The sequence below is a fragment of the Xyrauchen texanus genome, chromosome 41 (assembly GCF_025860055.1).
Source record: "Xyrauchen texanus isolate HMW12.3.18 chromosome 41, RBS_HiC_50CHRs, whole genome shotgun sequence".
Lineage (NCBI taxonomy): Eukaryota > Metazoa > Chordata > Actinopteri > Cypriniformes > Catostomidae > Xyrauchen > Xyrauchen texanus.
In genome coordinates this window covers 25,409,223-25,423,594 of record NC_068316.1, presented here as the reverse complement: position 1 = coordinate 25,423,594, position 14,372 = coordinate 25,409,223, and the positions used below count along the sequence as shown (strand labels likewise).

Genomic DNA, 14,372 nt, shown 5'->3' with positions numbered 1-14,372 from the left:
TGTAGTTAATACTTCAAAGGACTCTATTTACCATTGTCAGGAAATGTGGATAGAGCACTTCCTCTCAAACTCAAGTATTGGCACAAATACCATTTGTTCTTCATGACAGTGGCATCTCAACATTTCACACCACAGGAGAACTGCAAATGTCTATCAGAGATATGAAAATTATACCCAAACCTACACACATATACACACACATTTATGGACAAACCATCACACACACACACACACACACACACACACACACACACACACACACACACACACACACACACACACACACACACACACACACACACTTATGGATAAACCATCACACACACACAAACACAATAGCTGTGCCTTGCTGCCATATGCCTATATAGGCTGCTGACTTCTAAGGGAGCATCCTAACTGTCTTGAGACCTCTTAAGTGACCGATTTGGAACACACTTTATAGGCAGCCACTCTGTATGCCATACAAAAAGATCTCTGAAATGAATCTCATCTCACACTTTATTGTAATAGAGTTTGACATTAGCATCTTGCTAAGCTAATGGAGTGATACTCTAATAAGCATAACAAAATACATATCACATACAATCATTGTGTAAAATAATAAATACTCTTTTATTTTAACTACGGTTAACTATTTTTTTTAACAATTCTTTTTAGTTTTGAATGAAATATAGGCGATATACATACAGTATGTTAATTTATAATCAACATTTCTCACTTCGTCCACAATCGAATTTGACTGAAACAAGGTATATTTAAAGACAACATAATATCAGTTATGACAACTCTCTGAAAGATTTAGCATGCTAATGTGAGTATGACATATTGATAGTAAATTGGTCTTGGTGGACTAGATCTGGTAATGCTGCTGTTGCTGCTGCAGTGTAAGTACTTGCTACTGCTAGAACATACAGTACATAGATATACTGAGTTTGACATTTGGGAATGCAGCTGCTGCCTCACAATTATATAAACACAAGACATGTGGCATCAAGCATGTATGACATGCTACTGCACAGTTAGACATAAATGCAATCCCCATGTAGCAGATCTAGACTATTGGTGCTGGAGTGGAGGTGGGTTTCAGAGGAAACTCTAGCAGTGTGCTGCAGTGAAGCCTGCTTGCGAGCTGAGCTAATTTAAGTTGATTGGCTACCCGATTTCATGTCAAAGGATCTATCAGTTTATGCCATTTGAGCTGATTTGCTGACATATCACACGTGAGCCAGCTGATTGGCTAATAAGTTCATAGAACCTATAAGCTTGCACCATTCCAGAGTTTAATGCTTTTTTCTGGATCATACTTTCTGCTGGGATATGCCTGTGCTGCCTTAAAATTCTGCCTTTGTATGCATCTCACTAGTTTAGGTACAGAGTACATGTCTGCAAAATGTCTATTACTGCTTAGGCAGCAACTCCTCTGATCTCCAATAGTGGCAGATTTTGAAAAGATTATTCTAAAACTGCAAACATATGTCAAGCCACAAAATGTTTCTGTTTCTCTGCTGTTGTTTTCCTCCCCTCTGTCACCTTGTCCTCATTGTAGCATTGTTGTAATCACACATTCTGAGTCTTTGTCAGCAAGGTTGCCTATTCGCATCTATTAACTTTACGCAGTAGGAGAGAGGAGAAGTAAAGACACAATTAAATCCTGACAACAAACGGGTCGGGCTTCACCACAGTGTGAAATATTGAGTGAGTTGGGGGTAGGGGGCAGGCGTACACCACAGTAGCCTGTAATTGAAAAGACAACCGCGTGTGAAAAAGGGATTTTTAAGCTTGAGCTGCGAGTCTGACATGCAGCCTGTCGCATCCTGTATTGTCTGCTGAGTGTTCCTCGGAAAGTAGTGTGCATGTGTAGCTTTTCTATGATGCTTGATTGTACCCCCAGAACTATTCTTCTAGTCATGGGCTGCATCCCTATTAGCGATACTATAATATGGTACTTTTCTGGTGATAGGGAAGTACATATGTTTTAGTTTACAATAAAGTGTTATGACAGTTTCGAGATACCAATCCATAAAATTGTGTTGTGATCATTTCTAACCACTTGGTACACTCTATTTGCGTTTACCTGCAACATGCATTTGGGTTCTTCTGGCATACTGTTTTCAGCATACTACAATTTGGGACTCCAATTCTAATTGCCTACCATTAATGGTTTGTAGTATGGAGATTGGGACACATCCCTGAAATACTGCTCATGAAAACAGGCCTCTTTTTTGTGAACTTTGGCAACACTAGTGCCTAGTATTTCTGAATCCAAACACAAACTGCACTCTCCAATATCAGTCCATTCTCATCTTCTCCCAGGTGATTCAAAGAAAGAGATAGAAAGACAGAGGGAGGGAGAGGAAATTAACAAATGCAGGGCACAGTGCCCACTGGCTTGTCTGGCCCTGATGTAGCAGATGTTGCACGCTGCAGTACTGGCATGAGTATTTGACTGGGCTGGGAGGAATTTCGAGACAGAGAGAGTTGGGGAAGGGGGTGTATTTTAGGCTAAATATGGCATGCTCAGTGTGAGATTTCAACATTTACCACCACATGCTCTGCCCGGGACTTCGCCTGGAAGCTGATAAGTTCAAAAAATCTATCTCGCTTTCTCCTATTTCTAGCCAGTGATGGAAATGTTGACTCTCTGTGTGTACTGTTACGTTTCATAGAACCTGTTTAGTCAGTCAAATTGCCCCTGGTATCAATGGTTCCCCTGCGCCAAATCAGGAGTTTAATTGCTTGTGCCATTTTACCACCTAAAAATCTCTCTTTATTTAAGAAAAAACAGATTAAATTAGGTGTTTATTTTTGTTTGTTTTTTTGCAGAGAGGTTGTGTTGTTCCATGTTTTTTGCACTGCAGAAAATAACTGTAATAATATAATAAAATAATACATAAATATATTTAGTTTAGTTTAAAAAAAAAAAAGATTCTCCTTTGAATTCAATGTAATCATTGTAATTATGTATTAAATAGTACATAATAATAATAATAATAATAATAATAACAAGACGAAGACGAATAATAATAATAATAATAATAATAAGAAGAAGAAGAAGAATAAGAATAAGAATAAAAATAGATGTGTGTCATTCTGTTCCCGACTGGAAACTCCCAATTCCTAAAATTTTATTCTGAGAGGCCTCATACCCCCCACCATCCTCTCTTATTTGTCTTGTCACCCCTCTTTCTCTCTCTCAACCTCTTAGAAATGAATGGATTGACCAGAATATTTTCTTCATTTTCTCTACTGCCTTACACTGGCTTCATACTTGATTTTTTTAAGATTCAAGACTTTGGCTGAAGAGACAGCATTCTTTATTATCTTCCTCTCACATAATCTCAAAACCTGAATTTAAACTTAGCCACATCCGTGATTAATTAGTGTGAGGCTATTAGGGTTCCTTCTCTGTAATTACTTGATTGTGTAAGCAATTAACAAGTGAATGTTCTAATGACCGAAAGTTTGATTCTAGTAATTATCCTGTAAGAGGCATCAGGTGGCATTTTGATAGCCTCGTAGGCCTTTTATTGACTCTGGCTTTAGTTCTCCTGGCTGAATCTGTATGTCTTGGAACATTTAGCCCAGCAGCGTAACAAACATAAACCATTTCGAGAACAGCACAGCCACTGACCCCACACCAGTAACATTGGGTCATGCTAGAGCAGGCTTGTTTTTCCTTTGCTAGACAGTTTTAGGTTAGTATATAAATCATAGTTAATGTTATTTCTGTAATTGTAAACACAGTCTAATTGTTTTGCTATTGCAAACAGGAAATGTGAAGTGTTATTTGGGAAATTAAGTATAAAATGTACTTTTCACATATTGATCGATATTTTCTTGAATTATTGTGAAATAAAGTAATAAGACTCTTGATGCATTACAATTCATTGCCTTGCATTACAGTAATTTTACCACACGTAAAGGGGTTTGTTTGGCACTTCAACTTGTTCCTAACAACACCTCTTTACTTAGAATCCCTGTATAAGCATTAACTCAAGTAGCTCATTCTTTAAAAAAATGGATTACAGTGTTCGGTTTGAGGGGGCTTGGTTCAAAAACTTAAAACTTCAGTTTTCAGAAGTATTTTATTCGGTCTAATCAATATCAAAATAATACATTTTAATCAATATATACAATTATTTTGTGCATTTTTACTATTGTAAGTTATTTACAATACAGTAAGTTTTGGGAAAACCTAGCCCCCCAAGCGCCCTGACACAATTCGAACACTGAATAAATGCATTAATTAATGGTAGTAATCACATTAAACAATTATTTTGTAATGTAATACTGTTAATTTGCCTAATGTTAGGTTATATATTTAAATAAAATGATGGGTTGTTGACACATGTCCATTTGTTTATTTACATGTAAATCTACTGTAAATGAGATAAACAATTGTTTGGTTGAAGTGTAAGACAATATAACAGAAATTATCTATTTAAGATGCCATTACTGGTCACCATTTTTTTAAGTTTTTCACTATCTTTAATCATCTTTTTGCCTATCCTAGTTTCAAATGGTCCTGCAAAGTGATTTTTTATTTTTTAAATATTTTTACAAATATTCAGCAGAATCTCTCAAGTAATATGAGGTCACAAAACCTTGCACAAGAACTAATAATAAAACAAATGCTATTTAAAATGGTTTTAGGAGGAGTAATGCTTGTGAGACTGCAGGACATGTCAGCTTCCCAGAAGTACGTAACGCCAAATATTACAGTGACTAATGCTGTGCTCTAGATAAAGTTGGAGGTGGGAATATTCCAACCTGCGTTCCAGCTAGTCACATATCATGGTCACACGGACACAAGTCAAATGCACATTTTGGTTATACAGCTGTTTATGGAAACCTCAATATCTCGGCTCAGCTCCTTGGAACAAAGACTGATCTCTAGAGCACATTACAAGATACATATATAAATTGTGCACATTCTTGTTCCTTAGACTTAGAACTTTAGTTCTGATGGAATGCTTAAGATTGCTCAAAGTTCAACTTTTATGGTCAGTTTATAATGGGAAGGGTTCGAGTCTCAGTCTTAATTTTTTAGGGGTACCTAGGTTAGTATAGTGTGCATGCGGAACATTTCAGGTTCAAGACTTTAAATTATGGGGCGAGAAAGTGCAATTTTTAAAAATTCCCTTCACTTTTGGGTTGAATATCTCTGGTGGTGGAACAAACCTACACACTAAGACTAAAAACTAAAACTAAACTTAATGAACTGTATGTGGAGTTTTAAAATCAGCACCCAGAGTTAAAGATCAGCACCCAGAGTAGAAATGAACTGAGGCCAAAATGGTGTGTGCTGGCAGGAGCATCTGAAACTCACACTGCCTGTGTCTGCACACAACATCAGAACATCAAGCTGAAGGTTGAGCTAGCAAAGCTAAAAGTGGACCTGGTGGTACTTCTAGTCTGTGATATAAACAGTTATGACTGCATGCTCAACAAGTGTGACCAGTGTCCAGGTATAGAGGCCTTTCTGCAGATGCTTGAATAGTCAGAAAAAATGACACACTTCCTGATAACTTCACCTTGGGTTATGACTAACAGAGCAGATATGATCACTGTTGTTCTCCCTTTGGATGAATTCTCTGTTTCTCTGGCTGAGAAACTCAATGCATTAAAGAAATGCCATTGGTTGAGGACATCAGTGTGGAAAACAGTGAAAGAAAAATAGGGAAGATTTAAAATGGCCAAGCAACCTGTATTGGACCACTTGAGATAGACTGACCCAGTTGCAAATTAAGTAAATTACTAAAATATTGAGTTTTATGTTTTGTTTTATGGATAACACCGTCTCTGCTTTCAGACTATGTCACATAATTTGGTATGGGGGTGGAAGGGGGCGGTTTTAGGTAAGGTAAAGAAGTAGGGGAGAATTACTGATGTAGAGAAAGTAGAGAACAAGATGTTTTGGCAGATGTCATGTTGCAAAGTGGAGGAAGTTTTGAGTTCTGAAACTTACAGTATGTTTTTATAGTAGAATGACCTCTTAAATGTCAAAAGAACAAAAAAATTAAAATTATTTCTCAGGTCATGACTCCTTTAAGGCTGCAATTAACTTTGCATTTTAAATGTAAGTGGGGTGAATTATATTAAAATGATTGTAAGACATTCTGAAAGGTTCCAAATAAAAATCTGCTCCACTCCCTCCAATCAGTCTCTTTATCTCACCCATTCTCTTTATTTTGTACCATAACAGCCCTGGTTGCACGATAAGGTCAACTTGCCTGATCCCTCTGCGTCCTGGCTATTACTCTTTCCTTTCCGGTTTTCCTACATCTGCCTGTTCGTATTTTCCACTCCCAAAAAGGTCATTTTGTGGACAGGGAGCAAATTGCTCTGCGTACCCTGCTTCTCAGCCCCTAACTACATTTTCCATGATTTAGTAGCGTCTGTGGCAAGCTGTAAAGCTCAATTTGCCTGATGCATGTGCACATAAAGGCCCTTCAAAGCCTGAGTTTGGCCCTTCTGTCAGTACGGCAAGGCAAATACGTTCAGCATGCAGTCTGGATAACCTGGCATCACGACCCGAGCAAATAATGTTGCTACCCATCTGCATTTGTTAAGCGCGTGCCGTTGAAATGGATGGGTCTAAATTTGACATCACATAGCGGTTACGGCATGCACCCAGATGGGTCTCAAACGTTTAATTAGGGTGGCCACATGTTTGGGTTTTGCCTGTGTCATTTATATTTAAGTGTACGGGCAGCCTGGGAGCACTCTGTCGTCCCTCTATGCTGTTAAGTAAAAATATCCCATTTGATGGGTTCAGATTAGTTATTAGGTACGGTAGGCTTATGCAGGACTGTAATTTTACTGTGGCCGATATATGATCCATGTGACAGTGTCAAATATAGAGAGACAAATTCACTAAACAGTTATGCCTCTTTTGCGTGTGGAATTTCAGTGCAAAAACCTGCATCTATAGGAGTGGTGGTGGCGTAGTGGGCTAAAGCTCATAACTGTTAATCAGAAGGTCGCTGGTTCGATCCCCACAGCCACCACCATTGTGTCCTTGAGTAAGGCACTTAACTCCAGGTTGCTCCGGGGGATTGTCCCTGTAATAAGAGCACTGTAAGTCGGTTTGGATAAAAGCATCTGCCAAATGCATAAATGTAAATGTAAATCTTATTTATTAAATACCTGTCATCTTTTTTCCATAGAACACAAATTGTTAATTTCAGCGTCCATTTACTTTCATTGCATCTTCTTTTTTTCTTTCTATAAAATGAAAGTAAAGCATGCCTCAGGTTGTCATTCCCTACCATTCTGGCTAATATATCCCATTGTGTCATGGTTTTAAGGTCAAAAACCATGATTTAGTCTACTTTCTAAATCAAATTTCTGCTATTAGTACACATAGTATATGGAGTTTTATCAAAGTTTTATGTTTGTGTAGATCTTCTAGTGATTATACTAATTCCTCAGAGGATGATAATTGGGCATACAGTTGTGGCCAATAATATTGGAACGCTTGGTAAAACTGAGCAGAGAAGGCTGTGAAAAATATGTTTTTTATTGTTTATTCTTTTGATCTTTCACTCAAAATATTCACAAAAATATAAACTTTATTTGAAGTAAACTAATTGAAAGGGGGCAAAAATCTCATAATTAAATTAATATTTTTCTCCAAATCACGTTTGCCACAATTATTGGCACTCTATTTGATATTTTTGGTACACCTGGGTGACAAGGAACATGAAATTGTTCAGCCATGACTTCCTGTTTAATTAAGGGCAATAATTAATAAGTTCCAATCAACTGTTCAATCAATTGTGTCTATATTGTCTCCACGCACGGTGAGGAGAAATGTTTGAGTGGCCAAATATTCTCCAATGATCACAGTTGGAGAATTACAGAAATTAGTCTTGGGGTCAGATTTTCTCCAAATTACAATTAGACGTCACCTACATCACCACAAGTTGTTTAGGAGGGTTTCAAGAAAAAAATCCTACAACAAACTCAAGCGTATTCAATTTACCAGACACTACTGGAACTTCAGATGGGACCGGGTTCAATGGGCAGATTAAACAAAAATAGAGCTTTTTGGCAACAAACACAAGAGATGGGTTTGGTGCTCACAGAGAGGTAGCCATATGAAAAAGTACCTCATGCCCACAGAGGTCCTGGACATCTTGTTTGGATACATGGCATTATGGAATTTATCAAATACTAACAAATAAAAAAATCAAAACCTGACTGCCTCTGTCAGAACAATGCCCTGGTTGGATAATTATTCAAAACAAACATCAAAATCAACACAAAAATTGTTCACGGACCACAAAATCAAGGTTCTGCCATGGCCATCCCAGTCCCCTGACCTGAACCCCATAGAAAACCTGTGGGCTGAAATAGAAGAGAGTCCACCAGCATGGACCTCGGAATTTGAGGGATCTGGAGAGATTATATATGGAGGAATGGTCTTAGATCACTTGCCATGTGTTTTCCAACCTCATTAGGCATCATAGGAGAAGACTCAGAGCTGTCATCTTGGCAAAAGATGCACAAAGTATTGACTAAAAGGGTGCCAATAAATGTGCCACACATATATTTGACAAAACGTTGTTTTTTGATCAAACTTGTGTTGTGTTTGCAATTGTTTGATATCTATTAGAGCAGTGGTTCCTAATTCTCTTCCTGGAGGTCGCCCAACACTACACATTTTGTCTGCTAATGTCTCAAAACAATGCAGACAGTATGTGTAAAGACATGATGCTATTAGCAGACACAATTCATTCTTAGTCAATTGCTCCTTGACCAGACCCTATGCCAGCTTTAAAATGTGAGGTGGGCTATACAGTAGCTCTCTCAGAGTGAGCCGGACAGTTAACAAAAATATATATAAAAAAGGTTTCTTGAAATACCATGGTACCCAAATCAATCATTAGCATGGTACATATTAAATACCATGTTATTAACCACTGTACCATAGTACCACCCCAGTATTGTATCACTTGTAAGAGAGGGTTGTGGTTGCCAGGGAGGGCTGAGCTCATGATTAGGTCGGCCAGGCCCCACTGAGGAACAGGCTCTGTCGCTGACTGGCGTCATTGTATCAGCATGTTTGGTCTATAGACTGACTCTTCAGTCCATTTACTGATGTATTTTTTGTTATTTTTCCTCTGTAGGTCCGGAGGGGTTGGGTTTTAGCATCACCTCCAGAGACGTTCCCATTGGAAGTTTCGCCCCCATATATGTGAAGAATATTCTCCCCCGTGGAGCCGCCATCCAGGATGGCCGTCTGAAAGCCGGAGACCGGCTGCTCGAGGTGAGAAAAAGTGGAAGATATTGAGAGCAACATATGACCCCTAACAACTTCTTCCTTTTCACAGCTTCCTGTAACAATGGAACTTCCTGTACAGATCTTTCAGCATCAAACAGAGCTTTTCTCATGATTTTCCCATTTTTGTGGTATAAAAAAACAACTACAAACATCTTGATTTCTCTGTGTCATACAGCAGCCTGGAGGATGTCCGCCCTTATTCCATTCTGTTTGGTCTATTGGAGGCAAGACACCCATTGTTTGCCTCTTTCCCTTGTGAGAAGCACGTTCCTTTTTAGTTTCTGAAAGTAAATTTAAATTACATAATAGATGAAAATAGATGAAAAGAATAAAGAACAACTGTATAGCTGATGGCTGATTTTCAGTGACAGCCAATCAACAATGGCTATTTCATTTAAAATGGAGTAGGACACTGTAAAGGGACTAATGGATAGGAGAAGACGAGAACTGTCTTGACGATATTAATAATATTTTATTATCAAACTGAACCAAAAAGACAAACACAGCTGCAGCTTGCAGTCAGACTTTATCCCTCTCTGAGGCTTGATTAGCCTGATTACGAGAATCAGGTGCTACCTTAGAGCCAGAATGTCTTCCATTTGGGTTAACAAGCCATATTTCGTCGCTTTAATGGAGTCAAGGCCTTTCAGAGTGCTGTCGGTTCACCCTGTGGCTTTGAGTTGCCATAGAAATATCAGGTAGGGGTGTGCACTGTAATAAACATAATTTAATCATTAGTCCAGACTTCAGATGAATAACCAAATAACTGTTTGTGAACCCTCGCAATTGTCTGAGCATTACAACCGGTTATTTGGTTATTCATCTGAAGTTGGGACTAAGGACTAAATAATGTTTATTACAATGCATATGGGTGAAACACTACTCAAAATAGCAGGGACTAAATCGCACAATACATAGACATATAATATACAATAATCAAAAGCATAATATTCATAACCAATGGAAAATATGGCATTTAAGTGCCAAACCTGATATGTGATCTTCCCGGTGAAGTTCACATTTCCATGAGGCAGCATATGCTAGTATTGTCATGTGTGTGGAGATACACTGCTGCCATTTATTAGCCTCTTCAGGATGCACAAACACACACACAAAACAACTAAACAAAACACACACATTTGACCAGCCCTTAAATCACTTTTTAATTGAAAAACTCCCTGATTTTTGGTACCCTGCCCAAAATCTGACGGTTTGTCTGGTCATGGTCAAAATAATGCTGCTGCAACAAAGAGTAAGGTATGATTGGATGTGATTAAACAAAATTCAATTTTCAAAATTCAATAATATAAATGTTTTGCTTTATTCAACACACTTTCACATGACTCACATCAATTTTCCCAATGCAACGTTATGGAGCGAAGCATCAAGCTACAACATTGCTCACCATCTTGCATTGTATGAATGTTGCACCACAATGCTTAAAGTTCAAACTGTTTAAACTTTGACATACTTTGCAAATTACCTTTTGAATTGCGTCTAATGATTACCAGATTATCATTTTGTGAACAATGTCGGTGGAAAAATCAAAACATGATGTAAGAGAAACATTGTGTATCTAGACAGGTCTAGTTGACACAACATTATAAGGCATGTCATGGATGAAAATAATCATCCTTTTAATAAAGACATTTGATATTCTATACAAATAAATAAGTGGTACAATAAATGAACACCCCTCACACATGGGAATGATTTCAGGCAGGTGCATTGGACACAAGAAATAAGAAAAAAATTCAATATCTGTTGAATATCTTACACGTTATGACAGCTGACGCAAAAGTAAAATCTGCCTTTTCTGATGCTATCAGCCACACTTTTTCATGTGGAGTTCAAAGCTGTTGGGTTTTATTAAATAATGTGCATGCAGTTTGCAAAGTGTATTTGATAAATATGTGATGACAACATTATTTTTATTATTTTACTATTATTTTATATCGTATGTGTGTGTGCAGGTGAATGGAGTGGATCTGAATGGAAAGACTCAGGAGGAGGTTGTGGCACTGTTGCGCTCCACTCCCATGGGAGGCACTGTAGGTCTACTCATCGTCAGACAAGAGGACTCTTTCCTGCCACGCGAAGTGGTGAGTCTCTCCCTTTCTCTCTCGCATGCAGATACAGCTCTAAAAGTGCAACCTTACACCTCCCATTTTAAAATGTCCTAACACTGGCCACTGTTAAACTGTTCCTTAATATGACACAGATTTCATATTGCACCATGAAATGGCCTCTTCAACTCCTTCCTGCCGCGGGCCTACAGCATTTAGGTCACATGCACTACAGAGGCAGATGTCACCCGCCTTAACTCATTTTGGAGTAAAAAACTTCAGGCTGCCTTTGCAGTTGTATAAAATTTATCTCTAGGTTAATGTTCCATTAAGATTCTCCTTAATTCAGTAAATGCCAAAAGTTCCCACTGGCTGTCTGACTTTACACTTAGCAGTGTTGATGACTGGCAGATTTATTTGAAGAATAAAACCCTATCATGCAGTACTACACTACACTTCTAGCTACATATGCTCAATTTCACACACCGTTGCTTTCCAAATGTGTCAGAACGCAATTCATTACACAACACAAGTAACGAATGCATTCTCAGTGTTGCCACTAGGGGCACTATAGCAGGAATTACTGTAAACTCTCTTCTTCTATGTTAAGTTTTCTCTTTCAAATCAACTACTGTCCTAGCGGAACAAGTTTGAAGAGAATCTTGCTGAGCAAGTTAAAGCTAATTAAACTGTGAATGTTAATATCTAGCTACAGTACTTGAATAATAACACATCCGGTTTAATAGCACAGACATTTGAAAGGAACTATTAGAGCCATTTTGAAAGTGTGTTACCGCCATAGTACAGAAATAACTTACATTAGGTATATACAGCAGGACAGTTGCAATGTGTTGGCCTAGCATTCACATTTGCGTACTTTCATAGAGTATGTTCTGGCTTAATATGCCTCCCAGTGGATTATACACACAGGACGCATCATGACATACTCTGATGAGCCAAAACATTATGACCACTATGCCTAATATGCTGTTGGTCCTTTGTATGCCAACAAAACAGCGCCGACAAGCAGAGGCATGGACTCTACAAAACCCAGATGGTGTCCTGGGGTATCTGGCACCAAGACATTAGCAGCAGATCCTGTCAAGTCCTGTAAGTTGCGAGGTGGAGCCACTGTGGATTGGACTTGTTGGTCCAGCACATCCCACAGATGCTCAATCTGATTGATATTTGGGGAATTTGGAAGCCAGAGCTTGTACCTTGTACTCTTCATCATGTTCCTCAAGCCATTTGCGAACAATGTGTGCAGTGTGGAAGGGAGCATTATCCTGCTAAAAGAGGCCACTGCCATCAGGGAATTACATTGCCTTGAAGGGTTGTCCCTGTCTGCAACAATGTTTAGGTAGGAGGCACGTGTCAAATTGATGTCCACATGAATGGCCAGACCCAGGGTTTCCCAGCAGAACATTGCCCAGCTCATCACACTCCCTCCAATAGCTTGTTGTTTTCCCAGAGTGTATCCTGGTGCCATCACTTCCCCAGGTATGCAGCACGCATGTACACTGTTGTCCACGTGATGTAAAAGAAAACGTGACTTATCGGACCATGCAAACTTCTTCCACTGCTCCAAGGTACAGTTCCGACGCTCGCATGCCCATTGTAGGTGCTTACGACTGTGAACAGGGTCACTCTGACTGATCTTTGGCTACGCAGCTACATACGCAGAAGGGTGCCATGCACTGTATGTTGTTGACACCTTCCTCCCGTAACCATCATTAAAAATGTCTGTGACTTGTGCCTCATTAGACTTTCTGTCAGTTCGGACCAGACAAGATATCCTTCATTGCCCTCATGCATCGTTGAGCCTTGGGCACCAACACCCTATCGCCGGTTTGTGGTTTTTCCCTCCTCTGAACATTTTCACTAGGTACTCACTACTGCTGAGTAAGGGAGCACCCCAAAAGCCTTGCCGTTTCAGAGATGCTCTGACCCAGTCGTCTGGACATAAAGATTTGGCTCTTGTCAAAGTCACTCTTTACTCTTGCCCATTTCTCCTGCATTCAACATGTTGACTACAAGAACTGATTGTTCACTTACCATCTGATCTACCCAAACCTTTACATGTGGCCATGTTAGGAGATGGCCACTGTGTGTGGTCATAATGTTTTGGCTTATTAGTGTATGTTTTAAATGTATTTGAACCATACATGCCACTTGCAACAGTGAGGATCCAATTTTTAATGTCACATTTTGATATAAACATTGCATTATGCTGCTATACCTCATAAAGTTACTGGCAGACTGGCTAAAGCTAAATTGCTAAATCTAAATTCGCATTTGGTGCTTGGCATATGTTAATTTTGGACCCTTCCATGCAATGATCCATGTATCCTTATAAATGCCTGGAAAACATGTTACTGGAAGAGAGTTCAAACACAGTCTTATTGATTTCTGTTTAATTTTGGCCTGGGGTGAATGAAGGAGAGAGACTGTGCTGTCCCGCAAGAGTGGGTGGAGATGAGGTTTGGCTTCCCTGCTCCAGCTCAGGCATGATTTGATTAAAGACCCCATCATGAAGACACATTTTCGCAAATTCTCAGTCTCCCTCTCTCTCTCTCTCTCCACTTTGTTTCTCATCAGCTATGCTCACACAGCAACATAATATGGTTTTCAGTCCTATTTTAAGTGCTAAATACTTTTCTGTTTAAACAGTTTGTTACTTTTGAGTCACAACCAGGTTCTAAAACCAAATTACAGAAAAAGTCTGAACGGCCCCTCACATCTCCACTTACGTGTTAATAAATATGTTTTTAGGTATTTAAACACTGATGTCTGACTGTAGCCATTGACTCCCTATCTAAAATTTGGATTTGAAGACACATTTAAGAGAGATAAGAGATAAAGTGTTGGATGCTTCATTAATCTTGTTGTCACATTAACATTCACGAGACTTCAGCTTTTCACACCATTCAGGCATTAAAGGATCTCTATAATCCATACAAGTATGTTCATAAAAATCAGATTACAAAAGCATTGCTGCACCGCTGACACTTATTGCA

At 38.9% G+C, this 14,372-nt stretch overlaps 1 protein-coding gene across 3 annotated transcripts in view; it reads left to right on the top strand.

Moving 5' to 3' along the window:
• Window positions 1-14,372, top strand: part of LOC127634176 (partitioning defective 3 homolog) — a 582,251-nt gene that overhangs the window by 298,102 nt on the left and 269,777 nt on the right. For all 3 annotated transcript variants that reach the window (XM_052113607.1, XM_052113605.1, XM_052113604.1), the window contains exons 10-11: window positions 9,135-9,274; window positions 11,263-11,391. In XM_052113607.1, the coding sequence (XP_051969567.1) occupies window positions 9,135-9,274; window positions 11,263-11,391 (269 nt within the window). The remainder of the gene's footprint in view (window positions 1-9,134; window positions 9,275-11,262; window positions 11,392-14,372) is intronic.